The 20,751-nt window shown below is 41.8% G+C and overlaps 1 protein-coding gene across 5 annotated transcripts in view; it reads left to right on the top strand.

Moving 5' to 3' along the window:
• Positions 1-20,751, top strand: part of TGFB2 (transforming growth factor beta 2) — a 106,418-nt gene that overhangs the window by 17,883 nt on the left and 67,784 nt on the right. Inside the window, exon 3 of one of the 5 annotated variants that reach the window (XM_003265092.4) lies at positions 7,169-7,252. The exons of the other annotated variants lie outside the window; for them this stretch is intronic. Coding sequence (XP_003265140.1) covers positions 7,169-7,252 — 84 coding nt within the window. The remainder of the gene's footprint in view (positions 1-7,168; positions 7,253-20,751) is intronic. 5 annotated transcript variants of the gene reach the window in all.

Here is a 20,751-nt window from a genome sequence, read left to right as displayed (position 1 = left end):
GTTAACTCAGCCATTGATTGTAAGAGAGAATCTGGATTTTAGAAATAATAGAATATGAAAAATATATAGAATCAGTGAAATCACATAAATGTATGTGAAATGAAAGAATAGCAGTCTGCGTGCACATGGTATAGAGTGCTGTAGCAGAAGTCCATGGAAAATGAAATTAAGTGGAGGCATGATATCTGCCCTCAGAAACGTTTTCTAGTTAATGAATGTTAGGAGCCCATCTGTGGAATCAAGAACAGGAGATCCACATAGTGTATACTCCTCCCAGCGAGAGTCTTGAAAATCAAAAATTTCTTGTTTTTATTTTATTTTTGACATCTCAAGATTTACCATTTGTTTCAAAGGGTATATGCATTTTTAGGGGAATTTTTTTTTTTTTTTTTTTTGAGACAGTCTCACTCTGTTGCCCAGGCTGGAGTAAGTGGCACAGACATGGCTCACTGAAGCCTCCATCTCCTGGGCTCTAGTGATCCTCCTGCCTCAGCCTCTAGAGTAGTTGGGACCACAGGCATGCACCACCATGCCTGGCTAATTTTTTCAATTTTTTGTAGAGCTGGGGTCTCATCATGTTGCTCAAGCTGGTCTTGAACTCTTGGCCTGAAGCAATCCTCCTGCCTCTGCCTTCTAAAGTGCTGGGATCACAGATGTGAGCCACTGCACCCAGCGGGAAAAATTGTTTAACTATTTGTACTGATCTCTGAAGGTGCATGTGTGTCACATAGTACTTGCCTCTTTATTTTTCTGGATCCCAAAGTCCAAAATCAAAGAACAGAGGGGATGTTGCCTATAAAAGGCTGACATGCAGACAGGGCTTCTTTGTAATGTGCTTCTGGGGCTGGTTTCGCTTCTCCTCACAGGTGCCCTGTCTCTCATCACCTCCACTAGTTGAAAAGAAGCCAGGACATTTGGAGTCAAGGCTGAGGCAGGTCAGGCAGCTGTGGTTAGCCGGGCATTGTGGTAGGTGCCTGTAATCCCTTGGGATTACTTGGGAGGCTGAGGCAGGAGAATTGCTTGAACCCGGGAGGCAGAGGTTTCAGTGAGCCAAGATTGCGCCACTGCACTCCAGCCTGGGAGACAAGAACAAGACTTCATCTGAAAAATGAAAAAAAAAAAAAAAAGAAATCTCAAAGAGGAAGCTGGATGAGATGAAGGGGAGGGGCTGGTCGAGAGTCACTGCAGAGGGTTTGAGGTGTAGAAATGATATCAGAGAGGGGAAGCCACACTAAGGCCTTGGGTAGTTGTTCACAGTGCAACATATTCTCTCAGTGAGTTGGCATCCAGGCTTTCCTGGGGCAACCTGGTAACACCACTTCAGTGATGTGGAAAAACATTGCTGTCCAAGAGGAACTGAATTCACTGGCTTTAGTGTCTGTTAGGAGGGAAAGCCTCGTCGTGCTGAGAAAGCGATCCTCCCTGGGCCGGGACCATCCCTTCATTCTCTCAAATGAACGCTTGGATTTGTTACTGCCTGATAAGTCAGAAATGTTTGGCTTACATGTTCCCTTAACCACAATGACTTGAGGAACTTAAGGCAAATGGAAAATGCTTCCTGGATATTGTAAAGTCCAAACCTTCTGGAAATAGTTTGAATGCATTTCCATCCCTCCACAGGCAGCTGTTTTTCTCTCACACCAGCATGTTCCACTAGCGTGTCCCTGTCCCTCAGGCCTTCCAAGCTACCTATACGTCGGTAATTATGAAACAGGTTATTTCTGAAAAAGAGACGCTGCATTTCTGAAGAAAAAGTCATGGAACAGCTATTTAAGAATAACACTGCTCTTTCGGAGTTGTCGTTTCAGGAAGTACTGTAGCATCTTTTTGGTCTTCCGAAAGAAAAAGAAAAACGTTGTGACTGTGACTTTGGCTCTGTTTATTTTGCTTTTCTTATCTAACCCACACGACACTGACAAATATCACATCTGTCTTGACAAGCTAGTTTGCAAATAACTATTCATTCATAATTTTAGGCTGTTGTAAGAATCCTTATTTGTTACTTCATCTTGTGAGCAAGAATGCGAAATTTGGTTTTGAGAAAGACACTGAAATGACCGCAAGTCCACTGGTCTTTGCAAATCTCTCTATCTGAAAAAGATGACTGTGTACTTTTTAGTGGATTTTGAGAGCACTAAAATATTTATTGTTGCCAAAACATAAATGGGAATTTTCTGAGAAATATAATTTAATTCTAAAATTTTGGGTTCATTTCAGTGTTGGTAATGTCAATGCTTCTTAGACCAAGTTTATCAGGGATTTTTCTGTTTACACCAGATGTAGCAGTAACTTTGTCGTTTCTTCTATTTCGATTTTTTAAAAATATGATCATTTATTCCCCTATCTATTGGCTTAATCTCATTTTTCACTTTTGCTTTGACATCTTATGGCAATATGACTGAAGTTGTTTCTACTTCCTTTATAGTGAACTCTTTTTTTTTTTTTTTTGAGTCAGAGTCTTGCTCTGTCACCTAGGCCGTAGTGCAGTGGTGCGATCTCAGCTCACTGCAAGCTCTGACTCCCGGGTTCACGCCATTCTTCTGTCTCAGCCTCCCGAGTAGCTGGGACTACAGGCGCCTGCCACCATGCCCGGCTAATTTTTTTTAGTAGAGACGGGGTTTCACTGTGTTAGCCAGGACCTCGTGATCTGCCTGCCTCAGCCTCCCAAAGTGCTGAGATTACAGGCATGAGCCACCGCGCCCAGCAGTGAACTCTTAGAATAAAAGTGCTGGCTTAGAAACTCCAAAAAAGTGTGAATGACTTATTCTGATTCTACTTTAGAAGGAGAAAGAAACAATCACAGATGGAGGACTTTTCTGTGCAAAGGATGGGTGGTTTGGTCAAGGAACGGTCCCCCCGGAGGTCAGTCAGGGCTTTCTGTGGGAAAAATGTTTCTACATTCAAGTTCATCCTTGGCATTTTGGGCTCTGCAGGTTAAAGAGAGGGAGACAGAGGAAGGAGTGCTCCAAACCTTCTGACTCCTACCTGGAAGTAGCCAAGCAGAAGCAAAGCCGAATAATAGCCATGATCTCAGGCTCTGAAGCAGCAGGTTCCACCTTCAGATGTATCTGTTAACCTTCACCACCCTGGGTTGCTTGTACCTGTCTTCACTGTTTTCTATCTGAGATATCTTGAGGCATTTTTAAAACATTAAGTTGTTTTGAATAGTAATTTAGTCACTCATCTCTATCTCTTCATAGTATTAAGCCTTAGGTTATTATATGTGTTAACTAAAGTCACTGATCAGATCTCTAAACTAAGTCCTGAACTGCCACGGTTCCACCTACTAAACTTACACTTTTCTTCTATGTAGAATGAGGTGACCAGTTCTAGTTTGTCCTGGAGAGAGATATATTTCAGAAGAATTCCACTGTCAGAAAATATCACCATCAATAATGAAACTACATGTGTAAAGTCATGTCTAATTTTATTAACTGTTTTTCACAAGTACTCATTACAGAAAGAGGGTCTTGATCCAAGCTGACCCTGAATTGTTATACATTTGGATCGGTTTTCCCTTTCTTGCTGAGAATTCTCTAAGAAGAGTAGAAACTCATTGTAGTTCAGTGTTGGGAGGAATGATTGTACCCACTTACAGAGTTGCTGTATCCCAAGAGAGACGCGTTGTTTGTGTGGAGAGGCTGGAGGGATTAGGGCAGGAGCTTATTTGATAGGAGTTTAGTTGTACATTTGTAAGACATCTAATTTTACTTAAGATATCATTGCAGTAAGAATGGCTTTATCTCTATCCTATAGAAACTCACACAACACAAAACCACTACCTACTCAGAACAAATAGCCCTTATGAGGGAATAATTTTTCCTCGATTCACCTGATTGGATTGTTTTGAGGTCAAATGAGGTTTTGTAAAAGGCCTTGTTAACCTGTAAGGCACAATAACCTGTACCAGGGTTCTCAAATTTTACCATTCAAAATAATTACTGATGTACCTTTATGAATGTAGATTCCCAAGCCTTTGTCACCCACCCCAATTCAGATTATAGTTCAGTTCGTTTTAAGGTGGGCTCCAGAAACCTGCATCTTGATAAGAAGGCCAGGTGATCCTTCTGCAGATAGTTCAGAAACATACTCAGGAAACACTGTGTATTTTTGTTTTGTTGCTTTATTTCTTAGCTGTGTCATTGCAGGCAAAAATAAACCCCAACATTTTTATAGTTAATTAACTTCATAGTCATTTAATTACTTTGTAAATTACCCATGCAAAGTTTTAATTCTAGGACTGTTTTTATTTTATGACTTGTGTTACCCATAGTCCCCATCATAAATTAGTGAGTGCCTGCATTTTTCTAAAAATATCATGTTTCTCACATGGACACAGTGAGGGGAACAACACACACTGGGGTCTGTTGGTGGGGAGGGGGTAGGGAGAGCATTAGGATTAATTGCTAATGCATGCAGGGCTTGGTACCTAGGTGATGGGGTTGATAGGTGCAGCAAACCACCATGGCACACGTTTACCTATGTCGCAAACCTGCACATGGATCCCGGAACTTAAAATAAAATAAAATTTAAAATAAAAAAGTTATGTTTGTTAAGACTATAAATGCCTCAGATTTTGAGAATTGTTTACATTTCTTTGTTATAAAGCCTTTTCGCATATATCCAAAGCCTCACTGTTCTAAACAGAGTGTATCCATACCTCATTGCTGCTTCAGTGATGTAGATTATTGAAAACTGATTTTTTTTTTCTTTTTTTGAGACGGAGTCTCACTGTGTCCCACAGGCTGGAGTGCAGTGGTGTGATCTTGGCTTACTGCAACCTCCACCTCCTGGGTTCAAGCGATTCTTCTGCGTTAGTCTCCTGAGTAACTGGGACTACAGGCACGTGGCACCACACCCAGTTCATTTTTGTATTTTTAGTAGAGACGGAGTTTCACCATATTGGCCAGGCTGGTCTCGAACTCCTGACCTCGTGGTCTGCCTGCCTTGGCCTCCCAAAGTGTTGGGATTATAGGCGTGAGCCACCGCGCCCAGCCTGAAAACTGATTATTTTAAAACTAAGGTTTGCTTTCTGTGGACTGAACAATCATTAGCATCCTTACATCTCTATCTCATTCATGGTCTTAACTTCTAAGGCATTGGATCAGCACCAGAGCTCCCTGTCCTCCTGCCTTGCTTAAAAACAAAAAAGAAAGAAAGGAAAGAAGAGATTTTAGTACTGCTTTATAGCAGAGTGAAAGTAAACCAAAGGTGCATACTTGAGAACTGCAGGCTGGAAATTGCAAGTGACAATAATTACCTCATCTTATTCCCACACAGACTTCCTATGACCTGGGTGACCTTGGGATCTGAATTCTGTTTAATAGAATTGTCCCTCTTCTGCACCACGGCGTACACTGGCCTGAAGAAGGTGCTGTTTCCCAGGAAAAGCACTTAAATCCCCCCAAGAAATGCATAGGGCCATAGTTCAAAGAAAAAGTATTGCTAGCCAAATGACTTACTCTGCATATTCTACCTTTCTCTGGTTGTATTCTTTGAGATTTTTATTTAAGATAACTTTCAGCATCTCTTTTTAAAGGTCAGATACGAATGAGAAAACTTTGTTTGACTTGTTAATCTTGTGACAAACAGTTTATATCCAGTGTAGCTTCCTGTCTTTGCTGACTGGTTATTTGAGGGAATTTTCTTCCTGTAAGACTGTGGAGAAGCCTCTAAAAATAAACAGCATGGTTTCTTATTGGTGGGAACATATGTGAGCAGATGTCAGCTGGAAGCAGCATATGGTGGCAACATGATAGCAGTATGTGCTTATAGAATCCCTGCTGTTGGGTCTTCATCTTCCATGCCACACTGGCCAGTCAGAGCCCCATATCTCAGTTAAAGAGTGTTCCGCCTAGAAGGTGTAATCCATACATTTGTGAAAAATCTGCCACTGGGATCTTGATAGTAGGCTGAATATTGGACACGGTAAGTTCCAGAGTATGGAAAAAGTCTTTGCTATCCATTTAAAAATTGAGTGATAAGAGGCACACATATGGAAAAAAAAAAAATTAAGAGAAAAGTCCACAAAGCCTTTGTCTTGTGTTGAAAGTTTTCAAGTCAGGTCTGAATAGTGGCAGTGTTACTTCTAGAAGACGTGCCCTATAAAAATGGAAGGTCCATGGACTCTTAAAGTATGTTAGGAGCCAGGAAAGAATGATATTCGTGCCAGGCCTTAATAGGCAGTCAGGGCTTCTTTTGTCACACAAGTTAGACAACTGCTCATATTCCTTGACCACCTTTTATTTGTCAGTCTGTTTTAAATATATCGTCTCATTTCAATTTTATAAAACCCCTCAGAGGTAGGGTTATGTCTGCCTCATCTTACAGACTTCTCCATGGATTCACAGGAAATCAGTGACAGAACAGGGGTTTGAATTCACATCTTCTTCTGCAAAAATTCTATATTTTTATTGACCCTTCCACCAATAGAAAAACTTTTGAACACTCAGCAATATTTCCTCTTCAATTTGAGGTATTTTGGGGCGGGGGAGGGAGTGTGCTTTCTTTTCTAAGAATATGGTGGGCAAAATACAAATTGGGTTTCTATTACTTTAAAGAAAGCGAAGTTCAAATTTTCCTGATGTAATAACTATCGTGGAAGATGCGTTTAGTCCATTTCAGAGAGCCCTAGCTTTTTGAACTGTAGGTAAGTAGCCCCAAACCAATATTCACTTGTATTTTTGACTCATTCAAGAAGGAGTTTTCACATGCGGGTTAGAAATAATGACAGGTGGTTTTAAGAACACTGAAATCTAGGCCAGCCAAATGAAAACCAAAGTTTTATTCTTAATCGGTAGGCTGTCTTTTGTCAAAGGAGGTCAAAGCCTTTCTTATTCATCTTTAATATAAATCAAGGTATTTATTTTACCGTTTCAGTATGTAAATTGTACGCTGTTATTTTAACATTAGAACGTGCTAAAGGGAAAATTGAATTCAGGAGTCTGACTGCTGGTTAAGGGATGCCAGAAGATCTGGGACTAGAATCTGGAATCCTCCTTAGATCCTCAGTGTCTAATCCCCTAGCCCCAGGTAGCAGGGACCTTATTTCTGGGGAAATGATAAGAACATTCAATGAGTCTCTCTTCTACTTTGAATCTTTGTATAGTTCTGTGCCAGACATCTCTTCAGTAAAATAGCTAATGACTGTGCTTTTTAAAACTCCTAGCTGTCTGCCCAGTTGTTACAACACCCTCTGGCTCAGTGGGCAGCTTGTGCTCCAGACAGTCCCAGGTGCTCTGTGGGTACCTTGGTGAGTACACTTGTCTGCTTTATTCCTCGTTTGACATAGTTATATCAAATCCATCTTTAGTGTTTGTCTCCTGTGGGGAACTTGCCAGAGGCAAGATGAGATTCTGAAATGCAGCCTTGTAGCTGAGCGATCACAAAGGTGCCTAGAATTTTTTTTAGTAAGAGTTTACATGAGAAAAACTGATGAATAGCTTTGAAGTAATACAATGACTATATTGCAGCATGTAAAAGAATGACTTGTGGGGATGAGATATGTGTTTTAGGGGTCACAGAGTGATTTGACATACACCTTTCCTGATCCCCATGGAGGCCACTCTCTGGAGGGTTGGACAGCATGGCCTGAATGTCAAGGGGATGTTCCTTTTTATATCTTATTTGTATCTATGTTCTTGTTCTTGACACGTAGTAGTTGTTCAATTAATGTTTCTTGTCCTGAACCAAAGTGAAAGGAGATTTTCACTCCTTGAAGGTTCTAGAGCAAGCTTGTCCAACCCTCAGCCTGCATGCATCCCAGGATGGCCTTGAATGCGGCCCAACACAAATTTGTCAACTTTCTTAAAAAATTATGAGATTTTTTTTGCAATTTTTTTAAAGCTTATCAGCTATCATTAGTGTTAGTCTATTTTATGTGTGGCCCAAGACAATTGTTATTTTTCCAGTGTGGCCCAGGGAAGCTGAAAGATTGGATGCCCCTGCTCTAGAGGGAGACCTGTCGGGGAGTTATGCTGCTGATTATTTGTGACCTTTGTATTGACATGTCTGGTTTGCATAAGGAAATGGATCATCGTGGGTCAGGCCCTCAGCTAACTGGACATGTGAGCTTGCCACTTGCTCAAACCACTTAGCCCTGACCCTCGGAGCAGGTGCAAGCTCCTCGGAGCCAGCACCAGGTGTTAGGCTGAGGGGTACAAAAGCCAGAGGTCTTCACCCCTTTCTTATTGGGAACACTGATTAATTCAGCCATTTATTAAATGCTTACTATATGCTGGACAATGAGTCCACAACAAAGAATAGAGCTTGGGTGATCCCGACACTCAAGGAATTCAGTGGCTAAAGTTATCCCTGAACCATGCTCAGGAAAAAAGGAAACAGGCTTGCAATTCTGGCATTGGTTCACTGCATATTTTTGAGGCCCTGAGAAGGTTTGGATTATGTTGATTCTAAGTGTGGGTGGAGGTCCCAGCTAGAGACAAAAGAAATGTTTTTATTATCCTAGGAAAAGCCTAGGTCACTGGATACCCTATTCTGCAATGATTCATGCCTACACATTGTTGCTTAGAAATCAGTATAGTTTATTTCCAGTGGCCTAAGCTGGGGTTTCCTCAAAAAGTACTCATTCTGTTGAGAATATACATTGATTTTAGTACAGAAAGCCTCAAAGTGGCTAGAAGCTGCAATGTGAATAAAAAGAGTGAAAAGTTTAATCATGTCTTTAAAGCTCCCGTTTGTGAGTCATTACGTTTTGTTTTTATACTCTAAATTCTAATTTTATTTCTCTAGCTAAACCAAGGAGTTAAACATCTGATTTTTTCCCCCTAGCTAACTGGCTATTTGGAAAGGAAAACGGGAGGGAATGAGAGAAAGAAAACATTTTTTGAATACCCCCTATGTCCCTGGTACTTAAGACACATCATCCTAATTTTCCCCACATCGGTTGGTCAGGGAGGGCCAGAATGACGATCCCCATTTTTTAGGAAATTGTGGTTTGGAGAGGTAAACACCTTGTCCTTGGTCACAGAGCTGGCTAGTGACAGAGCCAAAATCTGAATTCAGGTCTGGCCCGGATGCCACCATACCACAGAGACCCCAAACTTTTCCCCCCTTTTTTGGCTTTTCCTTTGGAATCCTGTCCTGTTAATTTTGTAACTTTCTTGCCTACTACTTGGGATTAATTTCCTTTTCATCTTTTCCTCCCATAGTAAACAAAGTGAGAGGCCTACCCTGGTTCTTTGGGCGGTTTTTCTTCTCAGACACTCCTCACTTGGGGTTATTTTCGGTCACTTAATTGCTGCGAGCTTCTCTCTTCCTTTGGTGAAAAAACATTGGAAACCCACCCTGCTCCTCAGCGAGTCAGAGAAAATCAGGAGTGTCTGAGGGTGCGGAAGGGGAGATGGGGCGCAGGCTCCACATGGATTCCCACACAGTGGGAGGCTCTTCCACCTTGCCCAGCTCGCAGGCTCTGGAAAAACCCTGCAGACCCCTTTCAGACCTTCCCTGCAAGGCTGCTGAGCAGTGGGGCTCTGCATTTTTTTTTTTTTGTCTCTGTTCTTAGAAATAGTAATTGAGTAAAAATGTAAGTGAGCGTATGCCAGGGGGCAGGCATCCAGGGTCAGGGTGAATTTCTCCATGCTGAGTGTGATTCTGAACACTCGTTAAGTGAAGTTGGCCTGTGCCAAGCAGCTCTAGGGCCATCCCTGTCACCTTGAGTGAACCGCCTCTCCATTCCAAGGAGATGTTGGGAGCGGCTGAAGGGAGCGTGAGGCCTGTGGCGCCTCTTGCTTTTCTCACTCTCTAACCTGGGTATTGTTGATAACGACGTGTTCTGACACTGACAATTGGACTGGCAGCTCTGATGCTGCATCAGCTTTAAATTAAATACCCTGGAGGAGAATATAGTCCATGCTCCTCACAGCCATGTGACTGCGAAATCATTTTTCTCTTTTCAAGCTTATTATCCCCAATAATATTGGTTAAGATGTGATTAGCTTGCCTAAAGGTTTTCCTATTAAGACATAAGAATCCAGTGTGTAAGCAGTAGAGATAAGTCTCTCTGTGAAGGAATGGATTAATAGTCATGAAGGCAAATATAATTTTTTAAAAAGAATATTTACTGAATAAGAGGCTTTTAAGTAACTTGGTTAAGATTTAAAGGTGGTATTTCTCTCTCTCTTTTTTTAGAGACAGAGACCAGGTCTCTCTGTTGTCCAGGCTGGAGTGTGGTAGCATGATCATAGCTCACTGTAACCTCTAACTCCTGGGCTCAAGCAATCCTCCCACCCCAGCCTCCTGAGTAGCTAGGACTACAAGTGTGCACCACCACACTGGCTACTTAAAAAAAAAAATTTTTTTTTTAGAGATAGGGTCTTGCTATATTGCCCAGGCTGGACTCAAACTTCTGACCTCACACAAGCCTCCTGCCTCAGCCTTCTGAAGTGCAAGGATTATAAGATATGAGCCACTGTGCCTGACCCGAGGTGGTGTTTCTCAAAGTGTGATATGCATTTCTGTCTCCTGGGACATCTATCAGATTTCTTGGCCCCATTTCAGAGCTGCCGAGTCAGAATCACTGGGGTGGGTGGAGCTGAGGACTCTGCACATTTTAAACAGGCACTGCAGGTGCTTCTGACCTCACTAAACCTTGCAGCTGCTCAAGTCAAAGGATGCTCTGATTATGCACATCTGTTTACTCAGTCATACCACATGGATGGATTCAGATCCAGTGGACTCTCTGTTTGGTCAGCTGGTCCTTCAAGTGTGACCCTGAACCTACAGCCCCTGTGGAGTTTTTGCCATGTGCTTTCCATTTTCCCAAATGCAGGCAAATATTGAGGTAGTTATTAATAATATTACTTGTTATTAATAGTACCACACATACCCTCTGCTCAGTGTTCATCACAGAGAACAATGAGTGTGCAAGGAAGTAAATTAATCATGTGGGTGGGTGTTGAATGCCTAGTTTGGAAGTTATGTATTTCTGCACTCAAATGCCTTCAAATGAGCAACTGTGGAGTGGGGAAGGGACTTTCAAAGCTAGTGTTTAATGCATAAGTGACACATATCATGTATAAGGTAATGTGTAATTCCCTGAGGTAGCGTTTGGCCAAAGCGCTGCTGACCTCTTGATGGCCTGAATCCTGTTCTGAGACATTCCATGGGGTAAGGACCTAGCAAACAATGGAATGTAAACTTTACTATCTCAGCCAAACTCAGCTTTGGGTAACTGCAGGTTTCTCTTTCCAAATAGTGTTTTGTTCAACCAGAGGCATTAGAGCAGGCAAGAATCTGACCAACTTATTAAGAAGAAAAGTTAATGATAAATCACTTGGTATTTTCTTTGTGCAACCCTGTGCCTCCTGGTATTCTGATGTTTTTGAACCACCTAATACTTTGAAGACAACTGTACAGTATGGATATTCTATAACTACTATAGATTTTTTGGCTATTGAACTATTTACAGAAATACCCAGTTCTCGTATGTGGTCTACATGACTAAATAGCCCACATGGCTATTGAAGTGTGAGAAGAATGACTTGATAGTATTCATTTTACTTCTGCATAAGTCTTCAGTTAAAAGAGCTGTACATTAACTACAAATATAGATATAATTTTAAGATAAATGTCAAATGCATGTAGAGACCTTTGGAAGAGAAAGGTGAAGAGAGGGCATTCATTTTTTTTCTTCTTCTTTTTGAGACGGAGTCTTGCTCCTCGCTCTGTCACCAGGCTAGAAGGCAGTGGTCCATCTCAGCTTACTGCAACCTCCACCTCCCAGGTTCAAGCAGTTCTCCTGCCTCAGACTCCCAAGTAGCTGGGACTACAGGCGCACGCCACCACGCCCAGCTAATTTTTGTATTTTTAGTAGCGACGGGGTTTCACCATCTTGGCCAAGATGGTCTCGATCTCTTGACCTCGTGATCCGCCTGTCTCAGCCTCCCAAAGTGCTGGAATCACAGGCATGAGCCACCGCACCTGGCTGAAGAGAGGACATTCTCATGATGTATTAGTTCATTCAACTGTATTTATTTTATTTTATTTTGAGATGGAGTTTCACTCTTGTTGCCCAGGCTGGAGTACAGCGGCGTGATCTTGGCTCACTGTGACCTCCACCACCCGGGTTCAAGCAATTCTCCTGCCTCAACCTCCCGAGTAGGATTACAGGCACACACCACCATACCTGGCTAATTTTTGTATTTTTAGTAGAGTCGGGGTTTCACCATGTTGGCCCTGCTGGTCTTGAACTCCTGAACTCAGGTGATCCACCCACCTTGGCATCCCAAAATGCTAGGATTACAGGCATGAGCCACCGTGCCCAGCCTATTCAGCTGTATTTATTGAGTATTTACTTGTATCAGGCAGCAGTCTAGCTGCTAGTGAATAAAATAGCAAAAATCCTTGCCCTTGGGGAGCTTACATTCTGGTGGCATAAGATAGATAATTAATAATAAAGATGAAATAAGAATTTAGAATTGGATAAATGTTTTGCAGGGGAAGTAGAGATTGGTCACGGGGATGAGGAGGTGAGGTGCAATTTTATATAAGCTGGGCATGGATGAGTTTGTTAAGAAGGCAGTGCGTGTAAGCAGACACTTGAAGGAGGTTGGAGAGTAATCTGGGACTACCTGGGGAAGGGCATTCTATTCTGTTCCATTCTGGCAGAGGGAATAGCTGGTTCTGTTGTGACGTGTTCAAGGATTGTCAAAAGTATCCTAGGGATGAGATTAGAGAGATAATGAGGGATAAGTGATGTGGGGCCTTGTAGGCCATCATCAAGTCTGTGGCTTTTCCTCTGACTAAAATGGAGAGAAGAGTGGTTTTAGCCAGAGGGCCGTGTGGCTGTTAAGAATGGTATGTTGGGCCGGGCACGGTGGCTCATGCCTGTAATCCCAGCACTTTGGGAGGCCGAGGAGGGCGGATCACGAGGTCAAGAGATCAACACCATCCTGGCCAACATGGTGATACCCTGTCTCTACTAAAAATACAAAAATTAGCTGGGCATAGTGGCATGCATCTGTAGTCCCAGCTACTCAGGAGGCTGAGAGAGCAGAATCACTTCAACCCCGGAGGTGGAGGTTGCAGTAAGCCGAGATCGTGCCACTTCACTCCAGCCTGCGCAACAAAGCAAGACTCCGTCTCAAAAAAAAAAAAAAAAGAATAGTATGTTGAATGGCCAAAGTGGAAGTAGGAAATTCAGTGAGGAGGTCTTTGTGATGCATCAGGATGGCACTTGGCAACTGCATTTCTATAGCAAGAATCTCAAACAGACCTGCCTTATGCTGAGTTTTTCCTTTAGCAAACAGTTTGATAGGCAGGCTACAGTGGGTTTTGTATTTAGAAAATGTTTTTCTGTTTGATGGTTTTTAGTTAATAGTCCTTAGTTATTGGCAACTCACCCCCTTCCTTTCTGAGGAGCAGCAGAAAATAACCCCCTGGGTCTCCCCTCTTGTGATCACGCATGTGGAATGGCAGCTACTGGAGTTCGTACTCACGGTGAAGCCTAGTCATGGCCCTCTTTGACATGATGGCCAGGGACATGTGGCACTATACCCATAGCTGACCATACTTTGGCCTAGGAGAATGTCAGACTACCTTTTCCGGTGTGAAATAGAAAGTCAAGCTTGAAAGCATCCTTCTTTGGATCTGTCCAGCTGTGCTCTGTACATGCAATAGAAGGGCTTTTGCCTAAACTTTGAAATGAGGTCATAAGCCAGAGAATTTGTAAAACTATGTCTCTTATCAGTCAAAAAGAATTTCTGTTAGACTGAAGTTTGCTTTCTAATTCTTAAGTTTTGAACAGGAAGACTTCACACTGGGATGTTGATTTTATTTCTTCATCCATCTGTACAAGAAACATCAATTGAGCCTACTGTGTGTCAGGTGATAGATGTAAGAAAACTGCATAGATCCTGTCCTCAGGGAGCCTGCACTTAGTGAGGAAGTCAGGCAGACTAAACCAACCAAACAGAAACAAAAAGCCAACCCTGTGGTTGATGACAAGGAAAGCATCTGAGAGGCCAGAAAAAGAATTGTGCAACTTGGCCTAGTGGTGAAGGAAGCCTTACTGGGGGAGATTATATTTACCTCTTGAAAGATGGCCTTTGAGATTGTAGTTTGGTAGTCATCAAGCAGCAGTAGAAAACTGCTTATGTTTTCTGGAAGGAGATTTGCCCCTTCATGTAATTTCTTTCTCTGTGAGTTTGCATGACTACTGTCTTAATGAGTCATGAAACACCAAGAAACGCTTAGTGTGGTCTTTGAAAAAATTGATGTATTCTTACAAGGGAACAACTTTGAAATACTGAGACTAGAGAATAGGACAGTATGGTTACATCAAGTATTTGTTATTCAAAGCTGATATATTCAAGGACATAATGGACCTATTGTATATAAACATCCATGTGATGATATGGTATACTGGGACTCTGGAATTTGGCATTATTTTATAAGCTCAGGGTCACCGTCTAGAGCTTTTCTCTCAATCTCAGTGAGCGATAAACAGCACAGGTTTCTCGCACGTTCATATAGATGGCCTTGTGGGATGGCTGTGGCTCTGTTCCATGAGCTCTTTATTCCAGGACCAGGGCTCAGGGAGCAGCCCCTAAACTGGGCATGCTGACCTCATGGCAGAACCAGGAGATGTGGCAGCTGTCTTTACCCACATTCCATTGGCCAAAGCAGGTCACATGGCCACACATGATTTCAGTAGAGTAGGAATTGGGTACAAGGGAGAGAGGCTGTGGGGATGGGCCCAGGGGAGAGGGACAGCCAGCATTTTGAACAAATGATGCAATCTACCACAGTGTAGGTGGAGGAGTAGGGGAACAGAGAAAAGTTTCACCCACTTTAAAAAAACTTTGTGGCTGGGCGCAGTGGCTCATGCCTGTAATCCCAGCTCTTTGGAAGTCCTGGTGGGAGGATCGCTTGAGCCCAGGAGTTTGAGACAAGCCTGGGCAACATGGTGAAACCCCATCTTTACAAAAAAATACAAAAAATAGCCAGGCCTAATGTGACACGTGCCTGTGGTCCCAGCTATTCAGGAGGCTGAGGTGGGAGGGTCACTTGATCCCGGGAGGTGGAAGTTGCAATGAGCCAAGATCGCACTACTGCATTCCAGCCTGGGCGACAGAGGGTAGATCCTGTCTCAATCAATCAATCAATCAATAAAAATTTAAAAACAGAAAAGAAAAACTTTCTGTTTTGTGGATATGACATGATTGGATCCAAACTATTGCTGTGTCTGTGGGAATATGGGGCACTTTACTGAAATATGAATATTTACTGCATATTTGGTTGGTTTTGTAAGACATACATGTTATTTCCCTCCATTTTCATTAATGCCATTCTCCTCCAATCAAGATGAGTTTATCTATTTTAAAAGGCCCCGTTGGCAGTATCAGTTTTCTAAAGCAAGTCCTGATACATTATACAGAGTTTATGTATGTCCAGTAGACTCTGAAACTCAGGCTTACCTCCAAAGCACGCAGTGATGTCTTTTAGCCTTAGGTCCTAGATTGTCACTCTGGTCCTGATATGTCTAGCAGTGTCTGATAGATGTTGTCCACAATAAGAATTCAGGTGAGTTTCCATGAGGGTCTGTAGATGTTTAGCTGTTTGCCAGAAGGAGCATAGCTTTCCTGTTTCTTATCTCTCTTGTGTGAGTTCCATGCCATCTTAAACATTGTGTACCATGTAGTTCCCTAGAATCCCGTCTATAACTTGAACCTTAGTCTCTTGAGAATGACCCACCAGGTTGATTGTTTAGAGTCATGTTCCTACCTGTTGTTTCCAGTGAGCAAACTGGAAAGTAACCCTGCCTGGCATGGGGTATCTGCTGTGTAACCCTCAACACAGTGACAGTGATCTGCTCTGACCGTCCCTGAGCGTGCTAGGTAGCTCAGGGCTTGCAAGTTCATAAATAATTATCTCCACAGCCTATTCTTAGTAGCAACAGATGCTGAGCTTTTCCAGCCTGTTCTCGGGGTCAGTGGTGGGAAAGAGAAGAAAAAAAATGAAAGCATTGTTTTGCACATGGCTGGACATCTGTATTTCTGAATTGCCCTGTTGTGTGTATGATGCAACTGCTGGAGCTGTTTTGCTGAATGTGAACTTTGTCGACCGACTGGAGTCTAAATTGGTTTTGGATCCCTCTGAAATCTAAATGGTCAGACCATATTTTTCTAATATTCAGCTGGATTGTATCTTTGCTCTGAAGTGGAGCTGACTTCATATGTGTTCACAGTGGCAGCAGGGGTTGCTTCTCTGTTTTCCTGGTCTGTGTTGCTTCTTTTCCCAAGACTGCTGCTTACCTTGTCCATTGTCTATACTCAGGAGACCAAGAAGGTAACTCCCTGTGGAACTATGGCCACTGGGACTTCAAGGATCATTAACTCTAGTGTTATTGTTAGGAAGAGAGCAGACTGTTTTTCAGAAATGAAACAGGTGAAGCACCAAGAATAGCTAAACTACTAGGGGCTCTGGTACCATGGCAAAGACTTGGACTTGGACTTGGGATATCCAAGCACTTAGGTTCTTTGTTGGGAGCTTTGACAGTCAAGGCTGATGTTTCTGTTTGGTAGCCGTAGTGCAGAGATTCTCAACTTCACTATGTATCAGAATCACCTGGGGAGCACTTAACGTATTACTTATATTACTCAGGCCAGAGTCCACCTCCAGAAATTCTGACTCCGTTGGTCTGGAGTGAGACTTGGCATCTTTAGTTTTAAAAAGTTTCCCGGCTGGGCACGGTGGCTCACGCCGGTAATCCCAGCACTTTGAGAGACTGAGGTGGGTGGATCACCTGAGGTAGGGAGTTCAAGACCAGCCTGATCACCATGGACAAACCCCGTCTCTACTAAAAATACAAAAAATTAGCTAAGCGTGGTGGCACATGCCTGTAATCTCAGCTACTCGGGAGGCTGAGGTAGGAGAATCGCTTGAACCTGGGAGGCGGAGGTTGTGGTGAGCTGAGATTGCACCACTGCACTCCACCCTGGGCAATAAGAGCAAAACTCCATCTCAAAAAAAAGTTTCCCAGGAGATTCTAATGTGTAACTGGAGTTGAGAACCTGTATTTTGGGGGCTTACAAAGCTTTTAATAAAACTGTGTGGCTCTGTCTAAATATCCATGTTATGTTTTGAGTGAATTTCTGCATGAAGAAAAGACATCTATTTGGGTGGTGATGTTGATGGATGGGGGCAGTGGATCCTGTCTTTTATAACAATATGATTAGTAATATGATTATTAATAATAATTATTAATTAACTATTAATAATACTAAACATCAGTTATGGAATAGTTATATTAGGCTCTGGGCTAATCTCCATATTAGCACTATATATAAACACTATTATTATTCTAAGTTTTATAAATAAGGAAACTGAGGTGTAGTAACATCATGTGTAATTTCCTCACGATCACACAGCTGTCTGACTCCAAAGCTCATCCTATTCATCACTCCTCCAAGATGATAAATTTCCATTTAAATAAGGAAAATGTGGATTAAAGAATGAGAAGTCTAAAAAGGAGAATCCTATGAGTGAGAACCATATGCATCTGTATGTGTCAGGGCATCATTCTCTTCTGATAAAAGGAAAAAAAGACATGTCCAGATGTGTTTCTTTTTTTCTCTTAAATGCAGTATTTTTTTCCTAAGAACCTGTGGAAGTTCAAGGCAGGCAGTAGAACCAAGGGCTTGCATACTGGTATTGGAATTAAGCAGTGGTCTCTGAGCTTAGCTCATGCGTGCTCTTCATGTTCCCCATTAGAAGAATGAAAATAGCTTCTTATGTGAATTTATATGGAGGATGAATGTGTCCTTACAGTTATTTTCTTGTCTAGGCTGGGTAATAATTAGAGTGGGCAATATAGACTCCAGTGTTTTCATTTTGTTCCCTGAATAGGACAACTGTTTTGTTGTTGCTTTTGTTGTTGGCAGATTTGTAAATCAGAGTACATACTTCTTACTTAAAGGACTGTGTTAATTCTCTAATGCCTGGTAAAAGATTAGAATAGTATCAGCCCCTATCAATAGGCAGGATCCTGGAAATTCCATAGCCAGTTCCTGATAGACCCCATACTTATGAAGGAATGTTACAGTTGAGGCATCCAATAAATATTTATTAAATGAGAGAGTGAATGAATTTTTGCACATATGTACCATTACAGAAATAGCACCCTGCATATTGCTAAGGACTTCTTGGGAAATGAGAGTGGTTTTAGTCAATTGCTATGATCCCAGTTTCTCTACGGGGCCCCCGTGGTCTGCTAACCAACTCCTAATTGCCTACCAGAAGCAGTTCTCTGTACACTAAACATAGCAATATTAGTAGGCTTTTAAAAAATCTTATCATCACAAGCTTCTGTTTGTATCTCTCAGCCTTGATGAAAGGAAGCTGACTTTTGCTTTACTCTAAGTAGCATTCTTCATATTACAAGTTAGAAAAAGTTCTGTTGTCCCCAGGGCACATAAGGAACAGGAGAGAAGTTGCTTGCCAGCCCATGTGAAAGATCAGAAGCCCAACTTGGATGCATTCATGTCCCCTGCTACAGGGACACCTGGATGAGACCTTGCTCCCTCTGTGAGTTCAAACTGCTGTCACTGGAGTTATAAAGGGACATTTAGGCATGTGTTCTTGGGTCTGTAGCCAGACAGCACAAGTATTTTTAGGGCTCTTTTTGTCTCAATTTGATTTCTGCTTGAAATTTTAACACATGCAGGCTTCACTGAAATACTTTTAAACTACTCTCTGGGCAGTGTAGGAGGGGTTGGATTAGTACTACAGCCTTTAAACAGTTCAAAAAAAAATTTTTTTTTTTTATTGCTAAATATCCAACAGGCTGAACGGAGGAAATTCAAGTCTAACCCTGGAGGGACCCCTGTTTAGTCATCTGTCTAGACAGACGAGTTCATATAATGGGCCTCTCTGTTTCTTTTGCTTTGTGTAACAGACGGTGGTCCCTTCCTTTAAACTTTGTGAAGATGTCAACCTTTGTTTTTTTTTTATCCCAACCTGCTGTTGATAAGCCAAGAAAGCGACTCACACATGAGCCAACAATGACTCTTGAGTGTGACAATTAGTCTTACAATCGAGTAGAAAGAAAATATACGCTTTGCATACAGGGGACCTGGGTAAAATCCTGACTGTGTAACATCGGGAAAGTCAGTTATCCTTTCTGAAATTTGTTTTTTTTGTCGTAAAATGAGAGTTAATTAAAAAAAAAAAACAAAACTCAACATTACTTCTTAATGGTTCTTCAAAAGAAGAAATTATCTAACACACAAAAATGTTTTTCACATGGTAGGGGCTGAGTAAATTGTCATTCATTCATTCAATCAGTTGTTTTAAGGTGATCATTGAAGCCTTTAGCATTTTTGCTTTCTTATTCTGAAAACCACAGAAAAACTAGAAATTCTAGCCCATATTTTAAATCTCATGTCAGCAAATATTGAGAACAGCGAGTGCTTTTTTTTCAAAGTCTAGAAAAGAAGAAAAGTGGTACCAATTTCTGTGAGAGGAAGATAATATTGGAGATAGTATTTTAAAATATGGGATATCGGGGGAGGAGGGAGAGCATGAGGAGGAATAGCTAATGGATTCTGGCCTTAGTATCTAGGTGATGGGATGATCTGTGCAACAAACCACCATGGCACACGTTTACCTATGTAACAAACCTACACATCCTGCACATGTACCCCTGAACTTAAGAAGTTGAAGAAAAAAATATGGGATATCTATAATTTATATTCATAAGTCGAATGTATAGAATCAAAGGGAGGATTGGTGGTTGCCAGGGGCTGCAGCAAGGGGGAAATGAGGAGTTACTAATAAATGGGCATAACGTTTCAGTTGAGCAAGATGAATAAGATCTAGAGAGCTGTTGCACAATGTTGTACCCACAGTCAACAATAATAGATTGTACACTTAAAAATGTGTTAAGTGCGTACATCTCCTGTTAAGTGTTCTTACACAATAGAATTAAAGATATTGTTAGAAGTGAATAAGGCAGAATGACATTCTTTATCTTGTTAGAAGGGCTGGAAACTCAGACCTTGCATGAAAGGACAATGTGTGTTAGTAACGATTTCTACAACTAGGCAGAACATCAGCCACCTCACTTCCTTGTCATTTCACTTTAAGCTCTGCCTGGATGGTTCCTGAAAACAATGACCTACAAAATTTTGTTTTATTCTATTTAATTCAGTTATAATTCACCAAGCATATACTGCCTTAAGAATTTGGTGCCTGAATTATGTAGATGAATAAAAAATGAGATAGGTAGGGATGAGTCCCTCTTGGAAGGGGCATCACCAACAGCTCAGAGTGTACTAGGACCATACAACCTAGGTTTAAGTGGAGGCGTTACTGTTTCTAGTTCCATAGCACCAGGCAAGTTCCCTCTTAAAGCCTCAGTTTCTTATCCCCCACCTAAGTGGGATGAATCCAGGTGTGTACCTGACAGCTGATGTGCTCCCAATAGCTAGTAACATTGCTTTTGCTGTTACGCTTATTCTTTTTATTGTTATTACTATATTATCCCTGCCCTCAAGTAGCTTATAGCCTATTTGTGGAGACTCATTTGTACACACTACCCTACAACAAAGCAGAAAAATTAAAAAACTGCTGAATGGCATTTACAAGCAAAGTTCAATCCAAACACGTAGGAAGATGGTTGGTTAATGAAACCAGCTTTGTTTGTTTTGAGACACGGTCTTGCTCTGTTGCCCAGGCTGGGGTGCAGTGGTGTAATTATAGCTCACTGCAGCCTTGACCTCCTGGGCTCAA

This window comes from Nomascus leucogenys, chromosome 5 (assembly GCF_006542625.1).
Source record: "Nomascus leucogenys isolate Asia chromosome 5, Asia_NLE_v1, whole genome shotgun sequence".
In the NCBI taxonomy this organism is placed as follows: Eukaryota; Metazoa; Chordata; class Mammalia; order Primates; family Hylobatidae; genus Nomascus; species Nomascus leucogenys.
This window is presented reverse-complemented; position numbering and strand designations above follow the sequence as displayed.